Source organism: Mustela erminea, chromosome 7 (assembly GCF_009829155.1).
Source record: "Mustela erminea isolate mMusErm1 chromosome 7, mMusErm1.Pri, whole genome shotgun sequence".
Taxonomy (NCBI): domain Eukaryota; kingdom Metazoa; phylum Chordata; class Mammalia; order Carnivora; family Mustelidae; genus Mustela; species Mustela erminea.
In genome coordinates, this window is record NC_045620.1 from 93010562 (window position 1) to 93028178 (window position 17617).

Here is a 17617-nt window from a genome sequence, read left to right on the forward strand (position 1 = left end):
GCTAGTGCATTTTCATTGTTGTAGGGCATATTCTGTCACATCAATACTAATAATGGGATATTCAGGTGTTTCCAGTTTGGGAGCTATATTACACACAATATTGTATAAAAGTTCTTTTCCATTTAAAATACATCATTTCGAATGCCAGCCTTGACAAATATTTCCATATTGTTTAAAATTTGTGTTTCTTAAAAACAGTTTTCTAAAAAGAAATGCTACAAAGGACATTATTGAGTTAAATGTTGGAAGTGGGATATGGATGGTAGATTAAGTATATGAAGTTTACTGAAAATGGTAAGTGTCCCATGATTATGTAACAAACTTTTTATTCTTATTTTTTCCCCCCAGACTTTTTATTCTTAACAAATAAGCAATTTACTCACAAAGTGTTCAGGAGAAACAAACTGTGTATATATACAATGGAACAGCAGATAATAAAGCATAATGGAGCAAAATATTAATGACAGGTGAATCTGGGTAAAGGGCCTATGAGCATGCTATTTTTATTCATGAGAATTTTCTGTAATTTGACATTATTTCCAAAAATTTGTTTAAAACAAACTCCTATATTTTTAAACTCTGAGCTCATTAAGTTTTTCGATTATTCAAATACATTATTTCGTAGGGGGGAAAAGTTCTCCAAACAGTAAAGTTTTAACGACCACAGACACACATACAAACACACTCTGTATACATTCTTTAAACTAGCTTTGAAAAGACTCTAAAAGCTTTAGTAGTTTTTACACTGCTTCTAGGCCATTTCTTTCCTATCTTTTATTTATGCAGTTGAATGTCTGAATACAGAGGTAGGACATAATATATATTCCTTTCACACCGTATACTTTGAGAGTCCATTTTCTCAATATTTGAAATCCCTTTGAATACTATTCTACTATCTATAAGTCTATGCAGAATTCCTAGCTTTGTGCCATTGACAAATTTTATTAGCAGGCATTTTACATCTTCATCCAGTTCAATATTGAACAGGGCAAATATTAAGAAGATACCTAATACTAAAAGACTCCCCCCAAAGGTAGCCACATTCCTCTTGGTCCAGTATTCTATAGCCATACTCTTACCAGTTTCTTGTACCTAACTGTAAATTGCTAAGCTTATCTTTCCCCATTTAATCCTCAGGAACAATTATAAATACACTACCTACTCTACCTGCACAGTACCTTACTATTCAGTGAAAGTAACTGAGATAATATGGGACACTTTGCTTCAGTAAGCAATCACCTGCATTTAGGAACCCTATCAGTGATAGATTATAGTAATTACTACTTTTTTTTTTTTTTCAGGTGTTCACAATCTACCTCTGTAATAATCTATTTTAGAATCTTATCAAGAATCAAAACTATTCTCAACCAGGCATTAGCTTATAGAATCATTTGCTTCTTACTTTGAAAATAAGAACTATGCTGTTTGAGTCCATTATTCTAGAATCTTTTTCATTCTCTTCAATTTCTTACTCATCACTGAAAAAACAGAGTGATGTCACTGGCAAGGCAAACTGTCTCAGTAGCCAGGAACACTATGTAGTTCAGAGATTCTTATGTACGAGTGACTATGCCACACTCAGGGAGTGTTTTACAGTGTCTGGAGAGATTTTTGGTTGTCGAGACTAGAGAGCACTACTGGCATCTAGTGGTTATAGGCCAGGGAAGCTGCTAAGCACACTACAGAGCACAGGACAACTTTCCACAGAATTATCTTGCTCCAAATGCCAAGACTGTTGAAGATGAAAAATCCTGATACAGTCCAGTCTCCTACTAATTACACAAAGAACCCATTTTCCACATTCATTGTGGGAGGGCTTCCAGAATAAAAATTGCTTGTATAAGAACTTCATGAGTGGATCTCTAACACTTTTGAAAGATTTTAGTTATTATAAATTACAAAGTGCCAGGTCTACCACTTAAGACCCAAGTGACCTTTTACCAGGGACATGGCCCTCTGGGCCCCAGCTTCTTCATCTGTAAAATGGAGTTAAAGTCAACACATTCTACAGGGTTGTGAAGATCAAATGAGACAATGTGAAAGTGTTTAATAAATAGAAAAGCACTGATTATATTTAGGTTACACTTACATAGTCCCATACAGAGAGCAGATATAAGATTCCATATCTATTTCCTTGTGGTTCTTATCTACTGATCCTGATTCAATGCTCTGTAACAACACAGAATAAACCCACTCCTTCTTCAAATAAAGAATCTTCATGTGTATCTTTTTCTAAGTTAAATAGCTCTAATTTCTGAAATGATTTTCAAGTTGTATGTCTTTATCCTATTGGAACGAGGTGAAGACGCTCTTACCCCCATCAGTTGCTATATGTTCAAATCCTTGACTTTCCACTGGGCTCAAATGCCACCTTAAACATTTCACAGTATTTTATCTGGGCTGCACAGGTTGGGGGAGGGGAGGGGAGGCAATGTGGTCAGTGACGCAAGCTTAGGCTTTGAAATAAGATTAAGGTTCAAATCCTAGTTCTAATTCAAGGTATTACTATGAACCAATTTCTGAGACTGTATCTTCATCTGTAAAATTAAGCTATCACCCATTTTTTAATAGAGCAGCTAGAACTAAGATGACACAGGAACAAGGTCCAAGAGAGTGCGAAGTACATAGCAGGAATTAAATAATTGTTCCTTGTCTTCCTCCACTTCTCACTTCCTATTTTAAATAACATAATTTTTTCCTTTTTAATGTAGACTTCACGCCCAACGTGGGGCTTGAACTCATGACCGAGACCTGAGCTTAATGAACTGAGTCACCCAGGCACCCCTTAAATAACAACTTATGCACATCTTATTTCCTTTAAGATCACATGTTGCTTGAAGACAGAATCATGCTGGTTTCCCTCTTCTCCCTCTTACTTCTTACAGCTTCCCTCCTTCATAATAATTCCCAGTGCTAAAATTTAATGGTGTTCAGAATACGAATGTGACATGCCTCCTTGCTTCTCAACCACTTTGCTTATTCTACTCTGGACAATCTCCAGACTGTCAATTCTCTCTCAATTTCCTTAAAGCTCAATATATATTTGATTTACTGATTTAACTGTATGAATATGTGACATTCTCATCAAAAAGCAGAATGATAAAAAGGAGTACCACAATAAAAGTAAGATTTAACACATTCTCACCAAAGCCTCTAAAAGGTCTCTCCTTAGGTCTTATGTTGAACAAAACTCAATTCTAAATAATGGTATGATGAAAATCTATCCTACTAAACTTTTTTTTTAAGGATTTAAAAAAAATTTTAAGTATAATCTACACCCAAATGTAGGGCTTGAACTCAGGCTCCAAGATCAAGACTCACAAGCTCTACTGACTGAGCCAGCCAAGTGCTCCATATTCACTGAACTTTTGGAATCCTTAAAGAGATTACTGCTCTTAACTTTGGCCGATTACAAGTAACTAGTTAATATAATGAATGTTAACCTAATTTTAAAATTATTATTAAAGTGAAGCCATAATACCAGATTATTGCTAAAAAAAAAAAGTAAATAATTGTTTTTCCCTCTTAGAAGGAACAAATTTGCACTAATGCATTTATGCCTGTTCATCTCTGCAGGTCCAAAGTATATTCACAAACCTGAAAAATGGGTGGCTGGACCATGGGAACAAAAATCAGGCCACTGAACAGAGAGGAATAAACTAATATAATAATCTGGATCTTATTACATGTATGTGTATCCTATAATTAATAACAACTGTCATCCTTATTAGAGTGTTCATAAATATGAAGGTATATTCTTTCATCTTATTATCAATAAGAAGAAATGGTCAATCCTAGTTTCTATAAATCAGAAGTAAATCTATTTCTCCCCAAATTGTTATTTGGTAATTACTTCATTTGCATCTTCTGTAAACAAAGATTTAGAACAAAATTACATTAATCTATAAATAAATCAAGACATTTATTAACTCTAGAAATTATTACCTGTTTGCCTTTACTAACTTCATTTGCACAAGTGGAAAGTTCTTCAAGAATCACTCTGCAGTGTGTTATTAAACTTGTTGTCTGTGAGGTCGACAAGGGATCCCAAATGAATTCTACAAAGTCTGAAACAAAAGTTTCAGTAATGTACAATTTATTTACTAGATTGCTTTGCTTTTCACATATAAACAGCTGAGGCCTTTAGCAAAGACTCCCATCCTATGCAATTTAAAATCCATGCCAATCATTACCATTATGTATTTGCATACATCCTCAATTTCCTTGTCCTTTTTGGGCTCTGTTAAACTTGTTTAACTCAACCACAGCCCTAGGTAAATTAAATCTACTTGTCACCAAGTCTGTGGCTCCAACCATGTGGCTAAATCATGGCTGGAAAAAAAAAATATACTTTAAACTTATCACTGTGAAACTCCAGTGAGCCCTTCATGCTGCCTAGCAATCATGTTTCCCTGGCCCATTCCTCCTTCCTCTTATCCAGATGATCATTTCCTGTCCTTTTTTCCCCTCCTTGCTCTCTCAGTTAATGGACTTGACTCTTCCAGACAGCTGTTTACATTTTCTTTTCTCTTCCCTTGCTCTTGCCCTCATGTTGAGACTTCCTCAACTGATGAAAAAACAGAAGAAAAGTTCCATAAACTACTGCAGAATCTATACACCTACCTACATCCATGCCCACATACTCTTTTTTTTTTTTTAATTTTTTTATTTTTTATAAACATGTATTTTTATCCCCAGGGGTATAGGTCTGTGAATCACCACTCACCAAAGCACATACCCTCCCCAATGTCCATAACCCCACCCCCAACATACTCTTAATTTGTCTTCCATTCTTATGGTTGAAGCCCCCAAGCTCCTCATGAAGGCCAACTTTTCTTCTCAATGCCTTTGGCTTGCTGGAAGATACTGTTCCCAGAATTCTGCCCTCTTAACTTCGGTATTGCCATCACTTCTACCGGATCTTTCCCATCAGCCTACAAACAATTATTCTCTTATACTAAAAATAACCCTTCCCTTGCCCCTTCTTTCCCCTCTAATATTGCCTTATTTCTTTCCTTTACTTTACAACAAAATTCAAAAAACTGTCAAAACTGTCTAATTTCTTTCCTCCTATTAACCCCTGAATTCACTTCAATTAGACCTTATCTCCAACCATTCTACCTAAACTATTGCTACCATTGGAGATGACCTTCACCTTGCAAAACCTAATGGTTGATTCTAGTCCCCAACTGATTTATCAGCAACCCAACTGATTTATCAGCAACAACTGGAACAGTTCACCACTCCCCTTACAAACATTTCTTGGCATCCAGGATAGCATTCCTGATTTCCCACCTATCTCTGTGGTCTCCTTTGCTGGCTGCCTGTCATCTCTTTGATTAAAGAATGCTGGAGTACCTCAGGACTCAGGTCACTCACCTTCTCTTTCCTATCGACATTTATAAATACCCTTAGTATTTAAAGTCAGTTTTGTGGCTCTGTCATTGATGTGCTGATAAATTACAAATTTATGTCTGCTACTTGGCCCTCTCCTTTAGACTCATGTATTCAACAACCTAGTTGACATCTCTGCTTGGATGACAGGCACTGCAAACTCAGCATTTGTCAAACTAAGCTCCCGATAAGACCTCCTTGCTCTAAACATGCTCCTCTCAGTCTCTTCCACTTCAGAAAATGGCAACTCTGTCCTTCCAAATGCTTGGGCCCAAACCCATGCAGTCACTCTTGAATTCTTCTCTCTCTTGCTCCACATAACCAATCCATTAGAAAATTCTGTTAGTGCTATCTTCAAAATGTATGCAGAATTCAACCACTTTTCAGAACTCCACTTTTAACACCCTAGCCTAAGCCAGTATCATCTGTCGCTTGGATTACTGCAAAGGCTTCCTAAATGGTCTGCCTACAGTTCATTCTCAACACAATAACCACAGTGATTCTGTCAAAATGTTAGGCAGACCAATTATTTCTCACTCTTTCAATTACAATAAAAAGTGAAGTCCTTACAAATGATAAGAATCCATATAATGTAGCCCATGTCATTTTTTTAAAAAAGATCTTTATTTTGGAGAGAAAGAGATAAAATCTCAAGCAGACTCCATACCGAGTGTAGAGCCCGATATAGGCCTCGATCCCACGACCCTGAGATTATGTCCTGAGCTGAAACCAAGAATCATAGGCTTAAATGACTGAGCCACCCAAGTGCCCCAGCTCTTGTCATCTTGTTAACCTCTTTCTGTTCTCTGCCCATCCTCACACCACTATAGCCACAAAGAGCTATGTGCTATTTCTCAAGGAAATCAGGCTGGCTCCTACCTCAGGTCCTTTGCATTTGCTGTTCCCACTGTCGTGGATTCTGTTTCCCCAGATATTCTTAGGGCCCACTTTTTCCTTTCAGAATCTACTCAATTATGAACTTCTTAGGAAGGCCTTCTTTGGTCAATCTTTTTTAAATTGCACTCCTCTTTGATAATTTGTATCCCTTTCTCTTACTTTTTCATCTCAGCCCTCATAACTAACGTTTTCTAGATTTTTATTTGTTATCCGTCTTTTTTGCAGAATGTAAGCTCCAGGAGGAAAGGGATTATTATTTTGTTCACTAATGTATGTGCTGAATCAATAACAGTGCCTGATATCAGGCAGACCCTATAAAATATAAGTTAAATAATAGAAAAAATGAAATAGGTAAAAAGAAAAAAAAACAAAAATAAAAGTGACTTCTCAAGCATCTAGACTTCTTTTTTTTTTTTTAAAAATATTTTATTCAATTATTTGACAGAGAGTGCATGAGAACACAAGCAGAGGGAGCTACAGAAGGAGGGAGAAGCAGGCTCCCTGCTCAGCAGGGAGCTCGATGTACAGCTTGATCCCAGGAACCCAGGATCATGATGTGAGCTGAAGGCAGATGCTTAACTGACTGAGCCACCCAGGAGCCCCAGAAGTTTAGGTTTCTAATAACCGTAGAAATATTTGGTCAACTAGTACTGAGAGCCTACTATGTGCCTAGTGTTCAATACAAGAGGCACAGCAATGAATAAGATTAGGTAGGTAGCTGCCTTTGAACAACTTTGTCTAAGGCAAATACATTTATATAAACAATTATAATTCAATGTGTTGGTGTAACCATAAGTATGAGTTCAGAATGCTACAGGAACCCAGAGAGGTATGTGTAAACCAGTTCCTAAAAGTGATGTCTATACTGAAAGATGAAGAGGAATTAGCCAGGAGGAAGGGGTGGGGCTGGGAGGTTTGCCAAATGGATAGAACATAGAAGATACAAAGGCCTAGGAAGAATATAGCTAAAATGTAGTAGAGGAAAGGATGAGGAAAAGAAGGAAGAGAGCTTAGCAAGAGATGGGGCTAGAGAATTCCTAAGCAAAGATGTGATTCTGAAAGGCCATGAAAGCCATGTTAAAGAGTTGAGGCTTCATCCCAAGGGGGAGTTAAGAATGATGAAAGTGTTTTAAGTGAGTTATGACAGAACCAGACTCACATTTTAGACTCACAAATTACACTGGCTGTAGTACAGAAAATAGGTTAGAAAATGGCTGGGGGGACCCAAACCAGATGTGGCTATTGCTTATATAAGGAAGCAAGAAAAAGGAAGAGAGTGAATGACTTGAAAATTCTGGTTTGAATACATGGGTAGATGGAGATGCCATTTTCTTGACAAGGAACACGAGGAGTATATCTGTAGCAAAGATGGTAAGTATGACTTCACATGTGCACTGCGAGTGACTGCTGGACATCCAAGTAGAGGTACTTCGAAGGTACTTTGATAAGAGAGATCTGGACTTCCTCCAGTTCTTTTGGATTTAAAATTGCAAAGAGCAGCGCTATCTGAAGTAACTTTCTGAATGATGGAAAAAACATGTTATATTTGTACTATGATAGCTATGAGCTACATATATGTAATTATTAAGTATTTAAAATGTCATTAGTGTAACCGAGCAAGTAAATTTTAATTTTACCTAGTTGAAAATTTTAATAATCACATTTAGTTACTGGTTACCACACGGAACAGCACAGATACAGATGTCACTAAATGAGTGCATAAGATTACCCATGGGGCTCATGAAGAGTATAAGAGGATCCAGGACAGAGCTCAAGAATAAATATATAATATTAATTTCTCATAATTCTACTTATTTTAAGTGATGTATTTGGAGTTTTTTTTTTTTTTTAAAGATTTTATTTATTTATTTGATAGACAGAGATCACAAGCAGGCAGAGAGGCAGGCAGAGAAAGAGGAGGAGGTAGGCTCTCTGCTGAGCAGAGAGCCCGATGTGGGGCTCAATCCCAGGACCCTGGAATCATGACCCGAGCCAAAGGCAGAGGTTTTAACCCACTGAGCCACCCAGGCGCCCCTGTATTTGGAGTTTTTAAAAGAGAACTTATATGAGGCATACATAATCTGTGCTACCATTAACAGAGCTAGGTAAAAGTAGTAACTTTCTAATTAAACCATGACTGTACTGCAAGATACACGGAGGAAAATCTTTAAAGTTAGCCAAATTGGCTAAGAAGCAATACAAAAGTGGTTGTTTCACTTTTTAAGAATTCTGCAGCCTTTGCTATCCAAATCTGTTCTCAGGGACATGGTGAAACAGTTCCTTATCAAGTACAATTTCAGATGAAACAACTCTTCAGACTGAAGCAAACAAGCATCAATGCTAAGTGCAGATGTGAGGAAGATGTAGTAAGGTTTTTTAAAGAAAGAAATAAAAAGAAATGGGATGAAGTCAAGGGAAAGGAAGAAATCCTACTGCAGTAGGAATGAAAGTATATCACTAATAAATGACTCAGATGCTATAAAAGTAACACTAATGGGGGCGCCCGGGTGGCTCAGTTGGTTAAGCGGCTGCCTTCGGCTCAGGTCATGGTTCCAGGGTCCTGGGATCGAGCCCCGCATCAGGCTCTCAGTAGAGAGCCTGCTTCTCTCTCTCCCCATCTCCCTGCCACTCTGCTTACTTGTGCTCTCTCTCTAGCTGTCAAATAAACAAATAAAATATTAAAAAAAAAAAAAAAGTAACACTAATGTCATAAATGCTAAAGGCTGAAGAATACTAGCAGTCTGGTAGCCAATCACTTGTGTAAAGAAGCACTCCTTAATTACCTTCAATTATGACATCTATTGATTTTTACTGCATTTTACATTTCCCTGTGTTCAAAAACTTCTAAAAAATAATCTGTGAATATAACAGAAATTAATGATCTTAGACTCTGCCAGAGAATAATTTAATTTTACCAAGATTACAAAGCAGTAGTACCTGTAAGTCGAGGAATAATTGTTTTGTTGATGACAGCAGACAAGATCTTCTTATCAGAACTATCCTCCTTCTTTGAATCTTCCATACTGTTAGCCATAAATTCTTCTATAGATGTGAACCACGGCATCTGTTTTAAACCTATGGCATCACACTTATAAATAAAATTATCAAAATTATCAATACATTCTTAAACATTACTTTAGAATAGTTATATTTTTGAGTAATCACTGGAACCTTTCTGAGAATCAAAAAAGAATAATTCCACATTTTAAGCCCCTGTATTTAGCACTAGACCACCAAGACTAGGCAGGATGACATGACTAAGATTGATGTCTAAAGAGTATGACAAGAAACTATATTCTATCCATTGTTTGTATGACAAATTCTCCGAAAATGCCCACTGTGTTCAGAACCTGCCACACTTTACTTTTGGGAACAAAATATACATTTGTTAGAATAGTACTTAATATAACCTGGAATTTGTTTATAAAAATTCATTTGCCTCATGCAAAATTCATTTCTGGCTCCCTCAATTCTCATAGGCACAAATGTGTTTTTTACAGGTGGTTTAGCTTAATAAGCAAGTGGCAGATGGCAAATTATTATTTGTTGAATGAATGAACAGATCAGCTGAGCGGTTAACAACTATGCTGCTGTCTAACCAACTACTTATTTTCTTAGAGATAAGCTTAGCTCCTGTACTATGAAGACTGCGTGGACCCGAATGTAACACAGCAACAGGCATGCATAACTAGGACAGAGAAAGATAAAAGGACATGGCTCTGTCTCCTTTAGTTTGTTCAGTCTTTATCTTTGGTTCTCTATTCCTTCATTTTCTCATTTGTCTCCTTACTAGATATATTCACATGGACGTTCCACTATTAGTAAAACTATCAGTAAAACTTCCTTCAAAATTTTTTTCCCTCTGGAAAGTCCCCATTCCTATTAATGGAACTACCACTGCTCTAATAACCCAGAATCAAAACACTGGGGCAACCTTTTGATGTGATGATGTCAGAGTTATTCTTAGTATTTTACTAATTCTTTCATTTTAATTCTAATATAGTTAACATAGAGTTGTATTAGTTTTAGGTATACAATACAGTGATTCAACACCTCCATACATCACCCAGTGTTCATCAGGACAAGTGCACTGCTTAATCCTCATGCCTCTTTCACCCACTCCCTTGTCCCCCTCCCCTCTGGTAACCATCAGTTTCTTCTCCATGGTTATGACTCTCAGTATCTCTTTCTCTCTCTGGATAATCAACCCTTCTCTCTCCTTTGTCACTACCATTCTGTGTGAAGAATTCACTACCTTGGACTCGGTGTAGAGTAGTACCTTTCAGTATTATATCCACCTCTTATTTCCCTTCTCTCCAAGTTAGCCTGCTGCTAGGGCTTCCTAAAACATTACTCTCAAAATGCTACTCCTCCCATTATTTACCAAGGTAAGTTCCTATCTCTTAATTTAGGATCTGAATCTCTACGTAGTCTCTAGCTCTTGAACTACGATTTCTCCTTATTCACTTTTACGAAAAATTTTGTCTCGTTTAAATCTTCTTTACTCTTCCAATCCTCATTTCCACTCCCCTTCTTCCATGCAGCTTTCCAAACCAAATTATTACCAATATACCATCTCCAACTTCAGAGTTCTTGGTACGTATGTCAAATTCCTCAGGCCAAAAGCTAACACTACCTTTACATTTTTAAATCATTTAAGAAGATATTAAACTTATCATAGAAGAAGCTAAAAAACAAAAACCAAAAAAGTTTCCTTTGCAGATGTTTAGTGCTATTCGGCCTTAAAAATAAAGGGAGAACCAAAAATAAAAAAGATGAATGCAAACTATTACCCCAAAGCACTAATTATCAATTCCAACTCTATGTGTTTTAAAGCTACCTGATAACAAGGGCATTTAAATAATTAACACAACAGAATTATTTCCTTTATATGTTAAGCTTAAATACCTTAAGAGGATTCCAATCAATCAGCTGAACTCGGATTAAGGGATTTAAAAGCTTCGGTATACACAAACTAATGAATGCTTCATAATAAGAATCAGGATACTTTTCTCGCCATTGTTGAAATTTCAACAAAATATGCTGGATATTACAAAAATCATCATGTACATCTTCAAAAATCTTCTTATGATCCTGTGAAATGTCATCTGTAAACAAAATGAGTCTCTGTATATAATACATTTTAAATTTGTGACCTTTGTTTCCTATAAACAATCATGTACAAAGATGTATATGATCAACTGAGCTGAAAACTTTCCTTTGATATTAACATAAATTAGTTTTTATTAAGAAAAATGCTTTAATAGCCATATCGACACTAAGGAACTCCACCACTTATAGAGTCCCTGTTACGTTAGCATCGTCACTATCTTCCCTACAAAGCAGGTATTACTACCCTATTTACAGACAAAAAACAAGCAAATAAGCAACATGAGATTCAGGGAGGTCAATGGATCTGCCTAAGATACAGCCCTTCTTCAAACCTATCTAACATTAAGGCTCCAATTCTTACAACACAGTATTTTACCTTCTCATTTCACTACAATTTTTAAGTAACCTCTACCCAAAATGTGGGGCTTGAACTCACAATCCCGAGAACAAGAGTTGTATGCTTTAGTGAATGAGCCAGCCAGGAGCCCCTAAATTTAACTTTTCAATTAAAAATGACGATATAGAAAGTATGTCATAAAAAAAAGAAACCAAAATGTCCATGGTTCCTTTACAAAAGATGAGGAAGACTGAGGGAAAAAAACTATAAAGATGCAAAACTATAAAGATGCAGAACACTCACAATGTTCCTCCATTTCATCCCATTTTTTCAGAGGTAGAAAAAGTCTTTTTTTTTTTTTTAAATAAATCCCAAAGTGGGGGCTCAAACTCACAACCCCAAGATCAAGAGTCACATGTGCTACTGAGCCAGCCAGGTACCCCAAGAAAAAAGTCTAAAAAAAAGGAAAAAATGTATTCTTTTTTCCTGAAATTTCCCAACTATTTTATATATATATTGCCCTTATGTACTTAAGGGGAAGCACAGTAAAGCACTTCCTACCATTTTAATATTTCAAATTAAGACATATTAAAAACTTGGTAACTGACCTTGGGTTTTTTGGAAGTCATTCATGTCTGCTGAAGACAGTTCATCATCACTAGATGTCCCTTCCTGATGATCGCAATTCCCAGAAAGTGCCCTTGCTTGTCTTCTTCGTGATCTATGTTTTGCAATAAACCAAAAACAAATTGAAAACGAACAGTTCCTGCTAAAAAGAAATGCTTTAAAACAAAAAGAAATGCCCAGAATATACATCACACAATTTTATGCTAATATTTTTGGCATTTCAGCTTGATTAATCTGAATTGGTGGTTCTCCCTCTTTTTCTTACAGGACATTCCCATGGGCTACCCAGACTTTAAAGAGGGAGTAACAATATAATAATGACTGGCTGTAGTTATGAGAAACTCCTGGACCAATACATGCCATCTTACCTTTTCCTTTTGACTGACCCAAAACACCAGTGTGTCTTTAAACCTTGAGGGGTGAGGACCATTTAACTCAATTTTGGTTTTATATCATTCTCACAAGCTAACGTTCAGTTATGGTTAATTATACCATATGGGTTAACTATATTTAAGTAGTGAAAAATAATTGCTCAATGATGCTTTAAGTCTTCAGATTATACAGTTACCTTCGAGATTCAATCTCTTCTAAAATCCATTGAGTTTTTTCATCTACAGCCAAGCTTTCATTTGTTGATGTTTCAGTTCTGCCTGTTAATGAATAAAATTGATTTCATACTGTAAATTCTTAAAAGAAATATAGTGAGAAACTATTAAACAAAAGTTGTATCTTGGGTGTCTATACATATAGATATATATAAATACACTTAATATGCTTAAATTGCATATTTCATCAGGCAATGAAATTTCAATGTTAACTCCCTATCACAATATTAATAGGCATTGAGCTTGCTAGCCTGATACCTTGGCTGGTGAATATAAATCAGCACTTGAAAATACTGACGAAATTCTTCCAAGTTTCTCTCTCTCACATTCTTTTTCAGTAGTTTTCACCAGTTTTTTTTTAACCCCTAAATTGCTACAATTATTTGTATTACCAATATGTTATTCATATTATTTTCTACTTTAGAATGTACCATAATTTCTAACCAACTATAGGTCATGTGTTTGAGAGTCACTTTGCTTTCATCAGCTATTTGGTTATGATCTCATCTCTTTCACTATTCCCTGGACAGCACTTTAATCCAAAGAAGCCATCTCTGAAACCAGCATGAGAACTAAAAGGTAGCATCCAAATCTTATTTGAGATCTCACAGATAATCACCGAAACCCACCAAAACATCTTTAACCTCCACAACTAATCTGTGGAAGGACCATGAAATTTTTAATAAGTTAGATTTCTGTAAGCCTACAGGCTTATAGGTTTACGTCAACTCCTCTCAAAACACTCATCGGACCATATATCTTGTCTCAAATACTAAGTGATTAGAAGATATAATTTTTGTCTTAGACTTAATTTAGGATATTTTAAAGCCCTGACTCTAAATATTTTGACGTTTTTAGGAAAGGGTAGATGAAAGGCATAAAAAAAAAGCATATTTTTGTATAGGAATAAAAATATTTTATTCTTTAGCTGATAATTCAGCTTAATGAATAATAAATTATATTGAACATGAAAAACACTAACATGATAACTGTTGTAAATACGTTGATTCATGTTTTAATTCATCTTGCCTGCGTTTCATAAAGGTCATGGCTTGTTTTAAAAGGAGTGCATGCATGGATGATTCTATTTCTTGGATGCTGACAATCTGAAATACATATATAAGTAACATTTTGTAGGTCATCAATAATGAATTATAAAAAGCAATACATAAGCATGTGTTTATGCTCAATTCTTACATAAAGGAACATTTTCAATACTACCACATTTATACCACAGTATTTATTGTGAGATACCGATGTGGCTGCCAATGCTTTTAATATTGGTAAAACCAGAAAATCAACTTACAGTACTAAAACAGCTATAAATATCATAAATAATAAAAGCAAATGGGCTAGAGTTAGGAACATGGTTAAGAATGGATAGATAAGAAACAGGATTCTTTATTTGAAATATGAGGAGCAGGAGAAAATGAGGAATACCAGCTATTTTTCATCAGCTGAGGAGGCACACTGATGAAACTGATTAATTTGAAAAAATGGAGAATGGAGGAGACCTAACAAGACAGGTAAAGAAACTACTAAGCAGAAATAAGTGATTATTTAAAATCAGTGTTTCTTATATTTCTTGGGCAACAACTCCCCCCCAATCCAATGATGTTCTATGTTAACTCATAGCCATGGGTACATCAATGTGTAGGCCAAGAGATTTTAACAGCGTCATTCTTCAAGGATCAATGAATTAAGTGGTATTGCAATAAATACGTCAAAAAGTAACTACCAAGGGACAATAAAAAGTAAATTTGAAACAACAGGAGAAAAAGAAATCCAATTGTTCGGTAACATTTTAAATGTAAATAAAAAGCAATGAAGAAAGTAGAAAGTATTTTTTTAAAGTGATTCATCAACTTAAAAAGAAAAAAAGTCAACCCAAGACCCTAATGTAAGAACTTAGTATGTACAGAACAAAAACAGAAATTATAAAGGGAAAGAATGATTCAAGATCTGATTAATGTAAAAATTTCAAAACATCAGGATGTCAAAAAAAAAAAAAACTGCAAATGAAATCAAAAGACAAACTGCTTTCTACATCAAGTAGGATAAAACATTTAAAAATTCTAAGCAGTAAGAAATTTTCACCATATAAGGAAAAATGAAAAAGAAAAAGAAAAATCCCCACTACGAACTAAAAAGACAACAGGGCACAGACAACAAATAATTCGCAAGAAAAAAAGACTACAAGGGTTAATAAAACAAAGGGTTGTTTCAGATCAAAATAAACAAGTAAGATGAAATTAGAGAGGGAGACAAACCACGAGAGACTCTTGACCATAGGAAACAAACTGAGGGCTGCTGCCCCTGGGGGTTGGGGTTGGAGATGGTGTAACTGGGTGAGAGACATGAAGGAAGATACGTGATGTAATGAGCACTGGGTATAAGACTGATGAGTCACTGAACTCTTCCTCTGAAACTAATAACACACTATATGTTAATCAATTATATTTAAAATTTTTAAAAAGGGACAAAAATGAGAAAAAAAATATAAAAACCATCATTTTTTAAATGAAATAAGCTAGAAATAAAACTGATAAAATCCTTTTGGTGAATAACTAAACAATGTTTTATAAGCCTTAAGGATATTTAGACACTGACTTAGTAATTCCTCTTCTAGAAATTTTCCTTAAACAGATGAAATTTTAACACAAAAATTTATATACAAAACTTCATAATACCAAAATAACTGCAAAAAACCTAACTGTCCAACATTAAGGGGATACTTAATGTTGTAGTATGTAAAAAATGTATAGGAAAACCCTAGAGGAAAGAATTTAATTGTAGGATTTACTTTTAAAAAATATTGTGGCGAGGGGATTTCTATATAAAAAAGGAAATACTGTATTTATAACCACATTACCTTTTCATTAAGACAGTCAATTAAATTTTCTACATAAATTTTCATGCTTTTATAGAATTTAAAATTTAGAGATTGATTTGATGAATTCTCTAGGTTCTGGATGGTACTCTTGGAGCTTTCAACATCCTGTATATATTTTTCATATTCCCTCAGGTGTGAGCGGTGAGTATCCTGTAGCAATGTTAATCTAAGTAAACAAAATACAGAAAAATGAATACTAAAAACTGTTTTTCCAACTTTTATTTCTACTACAGTAAACAGCAGTCTAATGAAATTTTTTCAAAGCTATCTTACAGAGACCACCAAGGAAACTGACAATCTTACAAACCTGGGTCTACGAGATTTTCTGTGTAAAGGAGAAGGGCACAATGAAAGAGGTCTCAAAGGACAAGGTATGAAAGGAAGGACACTTAAAGGTTTTTAGGTGCTCAAGCTAATCAGAGGGTAATTTTAGGGTGAAAGCTGTTAAGTGTTGACTGATTAGAACTGGTGAGTTTCTAGAACAATCCAAAGTCTTTTATGTGAAACTCAGGAGGAGTCCATCAGGAGTTACTGTAAGAACAATTTGTGGTCTTTCTTAGAACATTTGAATAAGCTGGTATTAAAACCATTTGAGCATGTTATGATTTGGTATAACGTGTTTTGTGATTCAATGGTTTTATCTGCCTTTAGAATTTCATGTTCTTTGAGGCATATTTCTTTTTTTTTTAAGATCTTATTTATTTGACAAAGAGATCACAAGTAGGCAGAGAGACAGGCAGAGAGAGAGAGGGAAGCAGGCTCTCTGCTGAGCAGAGAGCCTGATGTGGGGCTTGATCCCAGGACCCTGAGATCATGACGTGAGCTGAAGGCAGAGGCTTAACCCACTGAGCCACCCAGGCGCCCCTCTGAGGCATATTTCATTTCCTGTTTTTGATATAGCCCCCCCATACACTTTTTATTGATAAACAGCCTTTTTTCAACCTTGTGAATATCACATGTATCAACTGATGTAATGTGAAAAAAAAAGTGTCAAATACAATTCAATGTTTGCTTATTTTTTAAAATGCAGTTATCTCCCCATACACCTGACAGTAGAGGAGTAAGAAACACTTTCTTTAAAAGTATCTGCAATGTGGGCACCTGGGTGGGTCAGTTGGTTAAAAATACCTGGAATGTGTTTTCCACTAATATTCGACACTGTGCGTACATTATAATTAGAGAATTAACTACAAATGAAATAACAAATTTGTAGTATGTGGTCTTCAACTGAACTTTTTTTTCCCAAGAATTCAACTCCTCCAGCTAACCTGCTGTATAATGAAAAGTCAGTAAGTACTTGCTTAGACCAAATGTTATCTATCCATTTCCCTGGAACAATGACTAATGCGTTTGTCTTTCAAAGTTTTTCTTTGCTTTATGTAAAGAATGGAGACAGTTAAGAAATAAGACAATAATGGACAGAAAACATTACGAATAAAATGCTTTGAGTGGAATATTATTGGCTATAATAACAAGCTCATAAATACATATTACATGAGAAAAGCAAGGTATACAGGGTATACAGTGTGCTTCATTTTTGTATTAAAAAAATGGGCAATATCTAAGTATATATGTGCTTGTATAGATACACAGACTACTTCTGGAATGAAACCAAGGAAACTGGGAGGATGGTTTCCTCTGCGGAAGGTGACTTCCTTTTCTCTGTTTATCTTTTTGTACTGTTTGATTTTGTCTTTAGTCTTTGGACCACAAAAACATACTTTCTTTTTAAAATAAAAAACCCAGTTAATA

General features: G+C 35.4%; 1 protein-coding gene across 10 annotated transcripts in view; it reads right to left on the reverse strand.

The window, feature by feature from the left end:
* The window catches only part of GCFC2 (GC-rich sequence DNA-binding factor 2), a 44311-nt gene that overhangs the window by 9013 nt on the left and 17681 nt on the right, over positions 1-17617 (reverse strand). For 2 of the 10 annotated variants that reach the window (XM_032352592.1, XM_032352593.1), the window contains exons 6-12: positions 15845-16031; positions 13955-14078; positions 12936-13017; positions 12349-12461; positions 11200-11399; positions 9229-9379; positions 3946-4067 (exon numbers count right to left, since the gene is read on the reverse strand). In XM_032352592.1, the coding sequence (XP_032208483.1) occupies positions 3946-4067; positions 9229-9379; positions 11200-11399; positions 12349-12461; positions 12936-13017; positions 13955-14078; positions 15845-16031 (979 nt within the window). Of the gene's footprint in view, positions 1-2089; positions 2401-2805; positions 2914-3945; positions 4068-4517; positions 4568-6856; positions 7811-9228; positions 9380-11199; positions 11400-12348; positions 12462-12935; positions 13018-13954; positions 14079-15844; positions 16032-17617 lie in introns of those variants that run through there. The other 8 variants (XR_004287873.1, XR_004287872.1, XM_032352594.1 and 5 more) reach the window with 8 other exon arrangements.